At 48.2% G+C, this 14,804-nt stretch overlaps 2 protein-coding genes across 2 annotated transcripts in view; both read left to right on the forward strand.

The window, feature by feature from the left end:
• The window catches only part of LOC129049346 (uncharacterized), a 35,119-nt gene that overhangs the window by 4,971 nt on the left and 15,344 nt on the right, over positions 1-14,804 (forward strand). The window lies entirely within an intron of this gene.
• LOC129049347 (heat shock cognate 71 kDa protein-like) lies at positions 10,610-12,484 on the forward strand. Its single transcript, XM_054528254.2, has one exon. The coding sequence runs from the start codon at positions 11,886-11,888 to the stop codon at positions 12,303-12,305; it is 420 nt and encodes a 139-aa protein (XP_054384229.1). The 5' UTR covers positions 10,610-11,885; the 3' UTR covers positions 12,306-12,484.

The raw sequence follows: 14,804 nt of genomic DNA on the forward strand, positions 1-14,804 counted from the left end.
CCACAGGCTCAACACCACGTGGAAGCTGCCAAGGCTTGGGGCTTCCACCCTCTGAAACCACAGCCCAAGCTCTTTGTTGGTGCCTTTCAGCCATGGCTGGAGCAGCTGGGACACAGGACACCAAGTCCCTAGGATGCACACAGCACAGGAACCCAGGGCCTGGCCCACAAAACCACTTTTTCCTCCTGGGCCTCTGGACCTGTGATGGAAGGGGCTGCCGGGAAGTTCTCTGACATGGCCTGGAGACATTTTCTCCATGGTCTTGGGGATTAACATTAGGCTCCTTGCTACGTAATGCAAATTTCTGCAGCCGGCTTGAATTTCTCCCCAGAAAATGGGCTTTTCTTTCTATTACAAGTTACTTCTTATTTTTTTCTTTTCTTTTTTTTTTTTTTTTTTTTTTTTGAGACAGAGTCTTGCTCTGTTGCCCAGGCTGGAGTGCAGTGGTGTGATCTCAGCTCACTGCAACCTCTGCCTCCTGAGTTCAAGCAGTTCTTCTGTCTCAGCCTCCTAAGTAGCTGGCACCAGGCGCAGGCCATTGCACATGGCTAATTTTTTGTATTTTTATTACAGATAGGGTTTCACCATGTTGGCCAGACTGGTCTTGAACTCCTGACCTCAGGTAATCTGCCCACCTTGGCCTCCCAAAGTGCTGGGATTACAGGCTTGAGCTACCGCTCCCAGCCTGCAAGTTACCTCTTGAATGCTTTGCTGCTTAGAAATTTCTTCTACCAGATACCCTAAATCATCTCTCTCAAGTTCAAAGTTCCACAGATCTCTAGGGCAGGGGCAAAATGCTGCCAGTCTCTTTGCTAAAACATAACAAGAGTCACCTGTGCTCCAGTTCCCAACAAGTTCCACATCTCCATCTGAGACCACCTCAGCCTGAATTTTATTGTCCATATCACTATCAGCATTTTGGCAAAGCCATTCAACAAATCTCTAGGAAGTTTGAAACATTCCCACGTTTTCCTGTCTTCTTCTGAGCCCTCCAAACTGTTCCAATCTCTGCCTGTTACAGTTTCAAAGTCATTTCCACATTTTTGCCTATCTTTTCAGCAACACTCCACTCCTGGTACCAATTTACTGTATTCATCCATTTTTGCACTGCTGACAATGACATACCCACAACTGGGAACAAAAAGAGATTTTTGGGATTTTTTTGTTTTTGTTTGAGATGGAGTCTTACTCTGTCACCCAGGCTGGAGTGCAGTGACGCAGTCTCAGCTCACTGCATCTGCCTCCTGGGTTCAAGTGATTCTCCTGCCTCAGCCTCCTGAGTAGCTGGGATTACAGCTGCCACCAGGCCTGGCTAATTTTTTGTATTTTTAGTAGAGATGGAGTTTCACCATGTTGGCCAGGCTGGTCTTGAACTCCTGACCTCTTTTTTTTTTTAATACTTTAAGTTATACGGTACATGTGCACAACGTGCAGGTATGTTACATATGTATACATGTGCCATGTTGGTGTGCTGTACCCATTAACTTGTCATTTACATTAGGTATATCTCCTAATGCTATCCCTCCCCACTCCCCCCACCCCACGACAGGCCCCAGTGTGTGATGTTCCCCATCCTGTGTCCAAGTGTCGAACTCCTGACCTCTTGATCCGCCCTCCTCAGCCTCCCAAAGTGCTGGGATTACAGGCATGAGCCACTGCACCCGGCCAAAAAGAGGTTTAATTGGACTTACAGTTCCATGTGGCTATGGAGGCCTCAGAGTCATGGCGGGAGGCAAAAGGCACTTCCTACATGGTGGCGGCAGGAGAAAATGAGGAAGGAGCAAAAGCAGAAACCCCTGATAAACCCATCAGATCTCATGAAACTTATTCACTCTCATGAGAATAACACGGGAAAGACCAGCCCCCATGATTCAATGACCTCTCCCAGGTCCCTCCCACAACACATGGGAATTCTGGGAGATACAATTCAAGTTGAGATTTCAGTGGGGACACAGCCAAACCACATTAATATATATTTAAGATATATGTAAAATTTGATGATAGGTTGCATGTGGGGAATGAGAGAGAGACAGAGAGAGAGAGAGGAAGGAAGAAAAGGAGTTAAGAATAACTCCAGGGGCCGGGCACAGTGGTTCATGCCTGTAATCCCAGTACTTTGGGAAGCCAAGGTGGGTGGATCACGAGGTCAGGAGTTCAAGATCAGCCTGGCCAAGATGGTGAAACCCCGTCTCTACTAAAAATACAAAAAAAATTAGCCAGGTGTGGTGGTGGGCGCCTGTAATCCCAGCTACTCGGGAGGCTGAGGCAGAGAATTGCTTAAACCCAGGAGGCAGAGGATGCAGTGAGCTGAGATCGCCCCACTGCACTCCAGCCCGGGCGACAGAGCAAAACTCTGTCTCAAAAAAAAAAAAAAGAAAAGAAAAAAAATAACTCCAGGGCCAGATATGCTGGCTTACACCTGTAATCCCAGCACTTTGGGAAGCCGAGGCAGGAGGATCACTTGAGCCTGGGAGTTTGAGACCAGCTTGGGCAACACAGGGAGACCCCATCTCTACAAATAATAAAAATATTACCCAGGGCTGGACACAGTGGCTCACACCAGCAATCCCAGAACTTTGGGAGGCCGAGGTGGGTGGAGACCTCGTCTCTACAAAAAATAAAAAATAAAAATAAAAAGGACTCTGAACTTTTGGACCTAAGTAATGGGAAAAATGGAGATTCGAAGGGAAAAATCCAGATTAGTCTTTTCATCAAATTGAGCTGGAATAACTGGATATTCATATAGAAAAAAACAGCCTTCATACTTACCTCATGCCATACATAAAAATTAACTCAAAATAAATCAAACTCTTACACATAAAAGCTAAACTCTAAAATCTCTAGAAGAAAATAGGGGTGGCCGGGCACAATGGCTCACTCACGCCTGTAATCCCAGCACTTTGGGAGGCCAAACAAGGTGGGAGGATCGCCTGAGTTAGTGACCAGCCTGGGCCAAATAGTAAGAACCCATCTCTTAAAAATTTTTTTTTTAATTAGCTGGGTGTGGTGGCGCATGCCTGTAGTCCCAGCTACTCAGGAACCTGAGGTAGGAGGATCGCTTGAGCCCAGGAGGTCAAGGCTGCAGTGAACTAGGATCACGCCACTGCACCCCAGCCTGAACGACAGAGTGAGACCCTGTCTCTAAAAAATAAGTAAATAAGGTCGGGCACGATGGCTCATGCCTGTAATCCCAGCACTCTGGGAGGCTGAGGCGGGCAGATCACAAGGTCAGGATTTTGAGACCAGCCTGGCCAACATGGTGAAACCTCATCTCTACTAAAGATACAAAAAATTGGGCCGGGCATGGTGGCTTATGCCTGTAATCCCAGCACTTTGGGAGGCCGAGACAGGTGGATCGCCTGAGGTCAGGAGTTCGAGACCAGCCTTACCAATATGGTGAAACCCTGGCTCTATTAAAAATACAAATAATTAGCCGGGCGTGGTGGTGTGCGCCTGTAGTCCCAGCTACTTGGGAGGCTGAGGCAGGAGAATTGCTTGAAGCCTGGAGGTGGAGGTTGCAGTAGCTGAGATTGCGCCACTGCACTCCAGCCTGGACAACAGAGCGAGACTCCGTCTCAAAAAAAAAAAAAAAAATACACAAAATTAGCCAGGCATGGTGGCACATGCCTGTAATCCCAGCTACTCGGGAGGCTGAGGCAGGAGAATCACTTGTACCCGGGAAGTGGAGGTTGCAGTGAGCCAAGATTGTGCCATTGCACTCCAGCCTGGGCCACAGGGCAAGACTCTATCTCAAAAAAAAAAAAAAAGGAACTAAAAATAATAAAATAGAAAATCTTTACAACTTTAGGATGGAGAAAGATTTCTTAAGACTCAAAGAGCATAAACTAGAAAAAATTAAAAATTGGACTTCAGTAGGTTTGGGGGTTTTTTTTGTTTTGTTTTTTTGAGACAGGATTTTGCCCTGTTGCCCAGGCCAGAGTGCAATCTTGGCTCACTGCAACCTCCACCTCCCGAGTTCAAGCATTTCTCCTGCCTCAGCCTCCCAAGTAACTGGGACTACAGGTGTGTGCCACCATGCCTGGCTAATTTTTGTATTTTTAGTAGAGACAGAGTTTTGCCATGTTGGCCATGCTGTTCTCGAACTCCTGACCTCAGGTGATCTGCCGGCCTCACCCTCCCAAAGTGCTGGGGTTACAGGTGTGAGCCACTGCACCCGGCCCATATTGACTTTAAAAAAGATAAAGGTTGTTTTTAAAACCTGTTAAAAAAGAGAGAGAGAGGGAGGGAGGGAGGGAGGGATGGAGGGAGGAAGGAAAAGGGAAAGGAAAAGGAAAGGAAAGATACCATCAGAGAAACAAAAAGATAAGATACCAACTGACTGAGAAAAAAAATTTTCTTGATATATATATCTGACAGAATCTGAAGGCCAGATCTATATAATGAAGTCTTACAACCCAATAATAAGATAAGCAACCCAATCTAAAGACAGGCAAAAGATATGTGTGTGTGTGTGTGTGTGTGTGTGTGTGTGTGTGTGTTTGAGACAGGGTTTGGTCCTGTTGCCCAGGCTAGAGTGCAGTGGCACGATCTCCGCTCACTACAACCTCTGCCTCCCAGGCTCAAACCATCCTCCCATCTCAGCCTCCCAAGTAGCTGGGACTACAGGCATGTGCCACCACGCCTGGCTAATTTTTTTTTTTTTTTTTTTTTTTTTTTTTGTATTTTTGGTAGAGACGGAGTTTCACCATGTTGCCCAGGCTGCTCTCGAACTCCTGCACTCAAGCAGTCCTCCCACGTCGGCCTCCTGAAGTGCTGGGATTACAGGCATGAGCCACCATGCCTGGCCCAGGCAAAAGATTTTAACAGATATTTTATAAAAAGCTGTAATCTGGGCCGGGCGTGGTGGCTCACGCCTGTAATCCCAGCACTTTGGGAGGCCGAGGTGGGTGGGTCACAAGGTCAGGAGATCGAGAACATCCTGGCTAACCTGGTGAAAACCCGTCTCTACTAAAAATACAAAAAATTAGCTGGGCATGGTGGCGTGCGCCTATAGTCCCAGCTACTTGGGAGGCTGAGGCAGGAGAATGGCGTGAACCCAGGAGGCAGAGCTTGCAGTGAGCCAAGATTGCAGCACTGCACTCCAGCCTGGGTGACAGAGTGAGACGGTCTCAAAAAAAAAAAGCTATAATATGATATACTGGCTAATAAGCAATGAAAAGATGCCCAGTGTCATTACACGTCAGAGAAATGCAAATTGAAACCAAATGAGCTAATACCATGTTCCAATTAGAAAGGCCAAAATTAAAAAGACTGACAACACCAAGTGCTGGTGAGGATGTGGAACAACTGAACGTCCATACTGCTGATGGGAAGGTAGAATGGTATAGCCACTCTGGAAAACAAATTGGCAATTTCTTGTAAAAATGAACAGAAACTCTGCCAGACAAGGTGGCTCATGCCTGTCATCCCAGCACTGTGGGAGGCTGAGGTGGGCGGATTCACCTGAGGTCAGGAGTTTGAAACCAGCCTGGTCAACATGGTGAAACCCCGTCTCTACTAAAAATACAAAAGTTTGCTGGGCATGGTGGTGGGCGCCTGTAATCCCAGCTACTTGGGAGGCTGAGGCAGGAGAATCGCTTGAACCTGGGAGGTGGAGTTTGCAGTGAGCCGAGATCGCACCACTGCACTCCAGCCTGGGTGACAGAGCAAGACGCCGTCTCAAAAAAAAAAATAAAAAGGCCGGGTGCAGTAGCTCACGCCTGTAATCCCAGCAGTTTGGGAGGCCAAGATGAGTGGATCGCCTGAGGTCAGGATCGAGACCAGCCTGACCAATATGACAAAACCCCGTCTCTACTAAAAATACAAAAATTAGCCAGGCGTGGTGGCGTGTGCCTGTCGTCCCAGCTACTCGGGAGGCTGAGGCAGAAGAATCGTTTAAACCTGGGAGGCGGAGGTTGCAGTGAGCCAAGATTGCACCACTGCACTCCAGCCTGGGTGACAGAGCAAGACTCTGTCTCAAAAAAAAGAACAGAAACTCACCATGTACAACCCAGTAATCCCACTCCAAAGTATTTACCAAAGGAAAATGAAAACATGACCACACAAAGACCTGTATGCGACTATTCATAGCAACTTTATTCAGAAACACCAGAAACTAGCAACAACTCAAATATTCATCCACAGATATATGGAGAAACAAATTGTGGTACATCCATTTGATGGAATAGTGCTTAGCCATGAAAAGAAATACAGTTCCCATTGACATTAAATAACCAGGAGAGCCAGCCACGATGGCTCATGCCTATAATCCCAGCACTTTGGGAGGCCGAGGCGGGCGGATCACCTGAGGTCAGGAGATCAAGACCAGCCTGGCCAACATGGTGAAACCTCGCCTCTACTAAAAATACAAAAATTAGCTGGGCGTGGTGGCATGTGCCTGTAGTCCCAGCTACTCGGGAGGCTGAGGCAGGAGAATCGCTTGAACCCAGGAGGTGGAGGTTGCAGTGAGCCAAGATTGCGCCATCGCACTCCAGCCTGGGCAACAAGAGCGAAACTCCATCTCAAAAAAAAAAAAAAGAAGAAGAAATACATGCGACAACCTGGATGCCTCTCAAACATTGAGATTCTGAGCAAAAGATGCTGGCTGGGTCCAAGTGAAAGATGATGGTGGCTTGGAAAAGGGAACAGCTTTGAAAAACTGTACAAGATGGTCACAGGTTAGAAGTGGGAGGTGAAGGGATGGGAGGAATCGATGCAGTGGCCAGGTTCCTGGTCTGGACATCTCAGCAACTTGAGCAGGGGGACAGGACCAAGACTCAGAGAAAAGAGTATAAGTTTGGTTTTAAACATGCGGAGAGACTCATTACATGTGAAACAGCCAACATCACCTCTTCTAGGAAGGCCTCCTTGACTACCTGCTCTATGGCCACCCCCATCATTGCCAACCCTTGCTGATTTCATTTTCTCCACAGCTCTCATCACCGCCTGAGAAGTTTCTTGTCTATTTATCTGTTCGGTGTCCATGAACACAGGAATCTTTATCTTCTTGCCCACCACCAGATCTCCAACACCTGTCTCTATACCTAGCACACAGTAGGTGCTCAGTAAATGCTTGTGGGATGAATGGAGCACCACCTCTGGGATGTAATCTCCGTGAAAGCTGAGGCTTTTGTTTTAGCACTGCCATGTTCCCAGCACGTGGCACACAGCAGGTCTTCGCTAAGTGCTTGTTAGACGAAGAGAGTACCCACAAAAAGACAGTCCCGCCTTCTCATGGGAAGGCAGGCTCCCAGCCCAGCCCTGGCTATGGATGTTTTAGCAGGGTAGGGTTTCCCGCTGAGCTTCCCACACCCTGTCCCCTTCCCCAAGGCCTCTTATCCACTTCCACCATGCTGTCAGCAAACTCAGATCCCATACTTTGTGTGTGCCTCACATTTCACAGATCTGCCCTGGCTCAATGCGTTGTTGGTCACAGTCAGAAGCAGGTCCCTGAGCCTTTGACCCACGGCATGGGGAAATGAATGCCTGGTCAGGTCAGGGACTCTTGGTTGTGTGATCCTGGGGAAGCCCCTCCCTGCTCTGGGCTTCACTCTTCAGGGGAGACAGGGCTTATGGACCTTGGAGAATAGATGTGTGGTGCCCCCAGAGAGACACACACACACACACACATACACATACACACACACACACACACAGTTCCATGGAAGGCATTTTGCCCATTCCCTCTGCCTGGGCAATCAGAGCGGTCTGTGCCCCTGGCTATGATGAGGGGTTCAAGGATAGACATGTGACCCATGCCTGGCCAGCCAGGCTCAGACCTGAGACCCTGTTAAGTGGGAGGAGCAACACCTGCCCCGATGGGACAGAGCCTGCCTGATAGTGAAGCCAGTGCAGAGGGAAGATGTGGAGGGAGAAGGCTACCTAGGCAGCATCAGTGGAGCCCCTGGATTCTGGGCCAACACTAACGCTGGCATCATTCCCAGGGCAGAAGGGCAAGGTGGAGTATCCCCAAGTCTAGATGTTCACCAGGAAAGGAAAATGCCAGGCATATGGACATATGGGCCTTGATATGGGGGAAATTCCAGGGGGCCTGCGAATCTTGGTTCTCAGAGCCCCTCATGCTGGAGTCAAAGGTTGTCCTGGGTGAAGGAGGCAGACATCAGAGAGCATGAACCTGGCTTTTTTTTTTTTTGGTGGGGGGGAGGTGCAGGGGGTTCCTTTTATTCATTTTTTTTAATTGAGGTAAAATTCACAAAACAAAAAGTTAACCATTTTAAACTGAATAATTTAGGGCCGGGCATGGTGGCTCATGCCTGTAATTCTAACACTTTGGGAGGCCAAGGCGGGAGGATCACTTTGAGCCCAGGAGCTAGAGACCAGCCTGGGCAATACAATGAGATCCCATGTCTCCAAAATTTTTTTTTAATTAGGGTCTCATTGAATATGGCCACTGCTTTTAGGGTTCCTATGAATCTCTTCACAATCCGAGCCAGGCCTGCATGCCAGCAACCGTTTTCTAAGGGACCTGCATTTAGTGTTGATCTTGGTTCCACCAACTCTTGTGTGGGTATTGTCCAGCACAAAAAGGTAAAGTTAATTGTCAATGATTGGGGAAACTGAACCACTCCAAGCTATGTCACCTTTACGGCTACTGAACGATTGATTGGTGCTGCCACAAAGAATCAAGTTGCAATGAACCCCAACAACACAGTTTTTGATGGCCAATGTCTTATTGGATGCGGATTTGATCATACTGTTGTCTGGTCTGATAAGAAGCACTGGCCCTTCATGGTGGTGAGTGATGCTGGCAGGCCCAAGGTCCAAGGAGAGAACAAGGGAAAAACAAAAAGCTTCAGGTCAGGTGTGGTGGCTCACACCTGTAATCCCAGCACTTTGAGAGACTGAGGTGGGTGGATTGCTTGAGCCCAGGAGTTCGAAACCAGCCTGGGCAACATGGTGAAACCCTGTCTGTACTAAAAATACAAAAATTAGCCAGGTGTGGTGGCATGTGCCTCTAGTCCCAGCTACTCAGGAGGCTGAGGCAGGAGGATCGCTTGAACCCGGGAAGTCAAGGCTGCAGTGAGCACTCCAACCTGGGCACTCCAACTACTGGGCAACTACTGCACTCCAACCTGGGCAACAGAATGAGACCCTGCCTCAAAACAAAAAACTTCTATCCAGAGATGTTCCCTATGGTTGTGACAAAGATGAAGGAAATTGCAGAAGCCTACCTTGGGAAGACTGTTACCAATGCTGTGCTCACAGTGCCAGCCTACTTTAATGACTCAGCATCAGGCTACCAAAAAGATGCTAGAACTATTGCTGGTCTCAATGGACTTAGAATTATCAATGAGCCAACTGCTGCTGCTATTGCTTATGCCTTAAACCAAAAGGTTGGAGCTGAAAGAAATGTGCTGATCTTTGACCTGGGAGGTAGCACTTTTTAAAATTTTATTTATTTATTTTATTTTATTTTATTTTATTTTATTTTTTGAGACAAGGTCTCATTCTGTCACACAGGCTGGAGTGCAGTGGCACGATCTTGGCCTACTACAACATTGCTCTCCTGAGCTCAAGCGATCCTCCCACCTCAGCCTCCCAAATAGCTGGGACTACAGGTGTTTGCCACCATGCCCAACTAATTTTTGTTTATTTTTCGTAAAGATGAGGTCTCACTATGTTGCCCAGGCTGGTCTCAACCTCCTGGGATCAAGAGAGCCTCCCACCTTGGCCTCCTAAGTAGCAGGACTATAGGCGTGCGGGAGGTGGCACTTTTGATGTGTCAGTCCTCACTATTGAGGATGAAATTTTTGAAGTCAAATCTACTGCTGGAGAAGGTGGAGAAGACTTTGCAACCAAATGGACAGCCGTTGCATTGCTGAACTCAAGTGCAAGCATAAGAAGGACCTCAGTGAGAACAGGAGAGCTGGCCGGGCATGGTGGCTCATGCCTATAATCCCAGTACTTTGGGACGCCAAGGTGGATGGATCATTGAGGTCAGGAATTCAAGACCAGCCTGGCCAACATGGGGAAACCCCATCTCTACTAAAAATACAAAAGTTAGCTGGGTGTGGCTGGGCACGGTGGCTTATGCCTGTAATCCCAGCACGTTGGGAGGCTGAGACAGGCAGATCACAAAGTCAGGAGATTGAGACCATCCTGGCTAACACAGTGAAACCCCGACTCTACTAAAAATACAAAAAATTAGCCGGGCATGGTGGCACGTTCCTGTAGTCCCAGCTAGTCGGGAAGCTGAGGCAGAAGAATCGCTTGAACCCGGGAAGAGGAGGTGGCAGTGAGCCGAGATCACACCACTGCACTGCAACCTGGATGATAGAGCGAGACTCCATCTCAAAAAAAAAAAAAAAAATTAGCTGGGTGTGGTGGCAGGCACCTGAAATCCCAGCTACTTGGGAGGCTGAGGTAAGAGAATCACTTGAACCCAGGAGGCAGAGGTTGCAGTGAACCAAGATCGCATCATTGCACTCCAGCATGGGTGACAGGAGCAAGACTCTGTCTCAAAAAATAATTTTTTTTCCAAAAATTAGCCAGGCATAGTGGTGGGCGCCTGTGATCCCAGCTATTCAGGAGGCTGAGGCATGAAAATTGCTTGAACCCAGGGGGCAGAGATTGCATTGAGCAGAGATCAGGCCACTGCACTCCAGCCTGGGTGACAGAGGGAGACTCCGTCTCAAAAAAAAAAAAAAAGAAAAAGAAAGAGCTGCCCCCACACCTTCATGCGGCTTGTGAACATGCAAAGTGTACTCTCTCTTCCAGCACCCAGGCCAGTATTGAGATTGATTCTCTCTAGGCAGGAATTGACATCTATACCTCCATTACCATGCCCGATTTGAAGAATCGAATGCTGAAATGTTCCATAGCATCCTGGACCCCGTAGAAGAAGCCCTTTGAGATGCCAAACTAGACAAGTCACAGATTCATGACATCACCCTGGTTGCTGGTTCGGCTTCTAACTGCAAGATTCAGAGCTTGCCCAAGACTTCTTCAATAGAAAAGAACGGAAGGCTGGGCACGGTGGCTCATGCCTGTAATCCCAACAGTTTGGGAGGCTGAGGCAGGAGGATCACTTGAGCCCAGGAGGCTGACACTGCAGTGGGCCATGACTGTGCCACTGCACTCCAGCGTGGGCAACAGTACGAGACCCTGTCTCAAAAAAACAAACAAAACTGCATAGGAGCGTTGACACTGATGAAGCTGTTGCTTACGATCCAGCTACCCAGGTAGCCATCTGATCTGGAGACAAACCAGAAAATGTTCAAGACTCATTGCTCCTGGATGTCCCTCCTCTTTCCCTTCCATTGAAACTGCTGGCGGAGTCACGACAGTCCTTGTTAAGCGTAATAGTACCATTCCTACCAAGCAGACACAGACCTTCACTACCTGCTCTGGCAACCGGCCTGCTGTGCTTACTCAGGTTTATGAAGGCGAGCGTGCCGTGAGCAAGGATAACGGCCTGCTTGGCAAGTTTGAACTCACGGGCATACTTCCTGTGACAGTGTTCCTCACACTGAAGTCACTTGACACTGATGCTAGTGACATCCTCAGTGTCTCTGCTGTGGACAAAAGTACAGGAAGCTGGGTGTGGTGGCTCACGCCTGTAATCCTAGCATGTTGGGAGGCCAAGGCAAGTGGATTGCTTGAGCCCAGGAGTTTGAGACCATCCTGAGCAACAATAGTGAAACCCCATTTCTACAAAAAAATACAAAAAAATTAGCCGGGTGTGATAGGGTGCACCTGTAGTCTCAGCTACTTGGGGGTGCTGAGGCAGAAGGATCACTTGAGCCCAGGAAGTCGAAGCTGCAATGAGCCGAGTTTGCACCACTACACTCTAGTCTGGGCAACAGAGCAATGTCTCAAAAAAATAAAAAATAGAACAGGAAAAAAGAACAAGATTACTATCACTAATGAATGACAAGGGGCGTTTGAGCAAGGAGGACATTGAGCATATGGTCCAGGAAGATGAGCAGTACAAAGCTGAAGATGAGAAGCAGTGGGTCAAGAATTCATTTGAATCCAATGCATTCAACAGGAAAGCCACTGCTGAAGATGAGAAAAGTCAAGGCAAGATTAATGGTGAGGACAAACAGAAGATTCTTGACAAGTGTAATGAAATTATCAACTGGCTCCATAAGAATCAGATGACAGAGAAGGAAGAAATTGATCGTCAGCAGAAAGAGCTGGAGAAAGGCTGTAACCCCATCATTACCAAGCTGGACCCAAGTGCAGGAGGACCGCCAGGAGGCTCACCTGGGGGAGTCCCTGGTAATGGAGCTCCTCCTTCTACTTCCCTACTTCCTCAGGGATTCAGCCATAGAAAAGAATGAAGGACTGATACACACCACAATGGGATGAGCCTCAAAACCATGATGCTAAGAGACAAAGCCAGTCACAAAGAAACACGTAGTGTCCCTACTTCCTCAGGGACAACCATTTAAGAGGTTGATTAGGTCGGGCGCGGTGGCTCACCCCTGTAATCCCAGCACTTTGGGAGGCCAAGGTGAGCAGATCACGAGGTCAGGAGATCGAGAACATCCTGGCTAACACAGTGAAACCCTGTCTCTACTAAAAATACAAAAAATTAGCCGGGCGTGCTGGCGGGCACCTGTAATCCCAGCTACTCGGGAGGCTGAGGCAGGAGAACGGCATGAACCCAGGAGGCGGAGCTTGCAGTGAGCCGAGATGGCGCCAATGCACTCCAGCCTGGGCAACAGAGCGAGACTCCATCTCAAAAAAAAAAAAAAAAAAGAGGTTGATTAAGCCAACCCCAATATAAAGATCACATGATTCCACATAGCCAAAACACTGAAGAACCCAAATTTGTAACAAATTCTGTGGCAGTTTTAATGCTGAGCTGCTAGGGGCCAGGTGTAGTGGCTCACAGCTGTAATCCCAGCACTTTGGGAGGTTGAGGCAGGTGAATCACTTGAGGTCAGGAGTTCGAGATGAGCCTGGCCAACATGGTGAAACCTGTCTCTACTAAAAATACAAAAATTAGCTGGGCATGGTGGTGCACACCTGTAATCCTGGCTACTCAGGAGGCTGAGGCAGGAGAATCGCTTGAACCTGGGAGGTGGAGGTTGCAGTGAGCAGAGATTGCGCCACTGCACTCCAGCCTGGGTGACAGAGTGAGACTCTATCTCAGTAAATAAATAAATAAATAAATGAAGTCGAGCTGCTAGAGTAAATTACTGGACATTCTCAATGCTTATATGGAACATGTGGAAGTAACATTGTAGTGTATAAGCACGGTATTGTAAGTGGAAAATGCAATGTCTTAAATAAAACTATTTAAAATTGGCACCTCCCAAAAAAATAGCCAATCTGGGTGGCAGGCACCTGTATTCCAAGCGACTCAGGAGGCTGTGGTGGGAGGATTGCTTGAGCCCAGGAGGTGGAGGCTACAGTGAGCCATGATTGCTCCACCGCACTCCAGCCTGGGTGATGGAGCGAGACCCCATCTTGAAATAAATACATAAATAAATAAAGTGAACAATTCAGCAGCATTTAGTACATTCACAACATTATGAAGCTACCACCTCTATCAAGTTCCAAAACTTTTATTTTTCCTTTTTACTTTGATAATTGAAAGCATTGATCGTTCTAAAACATTTTTATCACCCCAAAAGGAAAAACCGTGTATCCATTAAGCAGTCACTCCCCATTGCCCCTCCCCCCAGCCCCTGGCAACCAGCCATCTGCTCTCTGTCTCTATGGGTTTCCCTATTCCGGACATTTCATATGAATGGAATCAACACTACATGTTTCTTTGTGACTGGCTTCGTCTCTTAGCACAGTGGTTTTGAGGCTCATCGCATTGTGGCGTGTATCAGTCCTTCATTCTTTTCTATGGCTGAATCATGTTCCCTTGTATGGATACCCTATTTTTTTTTTTTTTTTTTTGAGACAAGATCTCATTTTTTTCCCCAGGTTGGAGTGCAGTGGCACAATCATGGCACACTGCAGCCTCAGCCTCCTGGACTCAAGCAGTCCTCCCACCTCTGCTTCCTGAGTAGCTGGGACTACAGGTGCATGCCACCACTCCAGGCAATTTTTTGTTTGTATTTTTTGTAAAGACAGGGTCTCACTATGTTGCCCAGGCTGGTCTCGAACTGAACTACTGACCTCAAGTGATCCACCCACCTTGGCCTCTCAAAGTGCTGGAATTACAGGTGTGAGCCACTGCAACTGGCCAGATATGCCACCTTTGGTTTATCCATCCATCCATCCACTGAGGACCGCAGGGTGTCTCCGTTTGGGCTACTGTGAACACCCAGGCATCTTTGTGGCTGGGAACAGGAGAGGTGTGGAGAGCAGAGAGTGAGTCAGAAGAACTAGAAAGGGGAATTTGGGAACTAGAACTGGGCTGTGGCCACCGAGATCAAGTCCTGATTTTACCTCCAAACCATGTCTTGAATCCATCACTTCTCCATCTCTGCCACCACTTCCCCAACCCAGGCCACCACTATCTCTCCCCAGGTTGGTTACTGCAGCCTCCCTTCTGGCCTCCTTTCTGCCACTCCCAACTCCCTCATCCCCGGGGTTCATTCTCCACTGAGCAGCCGAGGGATCCTCTTAGAACTTTCATAAAATCAAGTCATGGCACCCTCTTGCTCAAAGCCTTTCCATGGCTCCCCATGGCCTTGGGAGCAAGTCCAGACTCCACCCTGTGGGTGACAAGGCCATCCTTATCCTGGCTGCTGGCTACCCCTCCAGCCTCTTCACACATGGTTTACTCTCCTTACGCTTCGCTGCAGCCGCCTGGCCTCCCTCTCTTCCCAGAGTGCACCAGGCTCCAGGCCCTTGCACGTGCTGGTCCCCTTCCC

This window comes from Pongo abelii, chromosome 10 (assembly GCF_028885655.2).
Source record: "Pongo abelii isolate AG06213 chromosome 10, NHGRI_mPonAbe1-v2.0_pri, whole genome shotgun sequence".
NCBI classification, from domain to species: domain Eukaryota; kingdom Metazoa; phylum Chordata; class Mammalia; order Primates; family Hominidae; genus Pongo; species Pongo abelii.

What these genes read in the sequence shown, in the direction of transcription:
- LOC129049347 (XM_054528254.2), top strand. Translation starts at nt 11,886, where the DNA reads ATGAATGACAAGGGGCGTTTGAGCAAGGAGGACATTGAGCATATGGTC.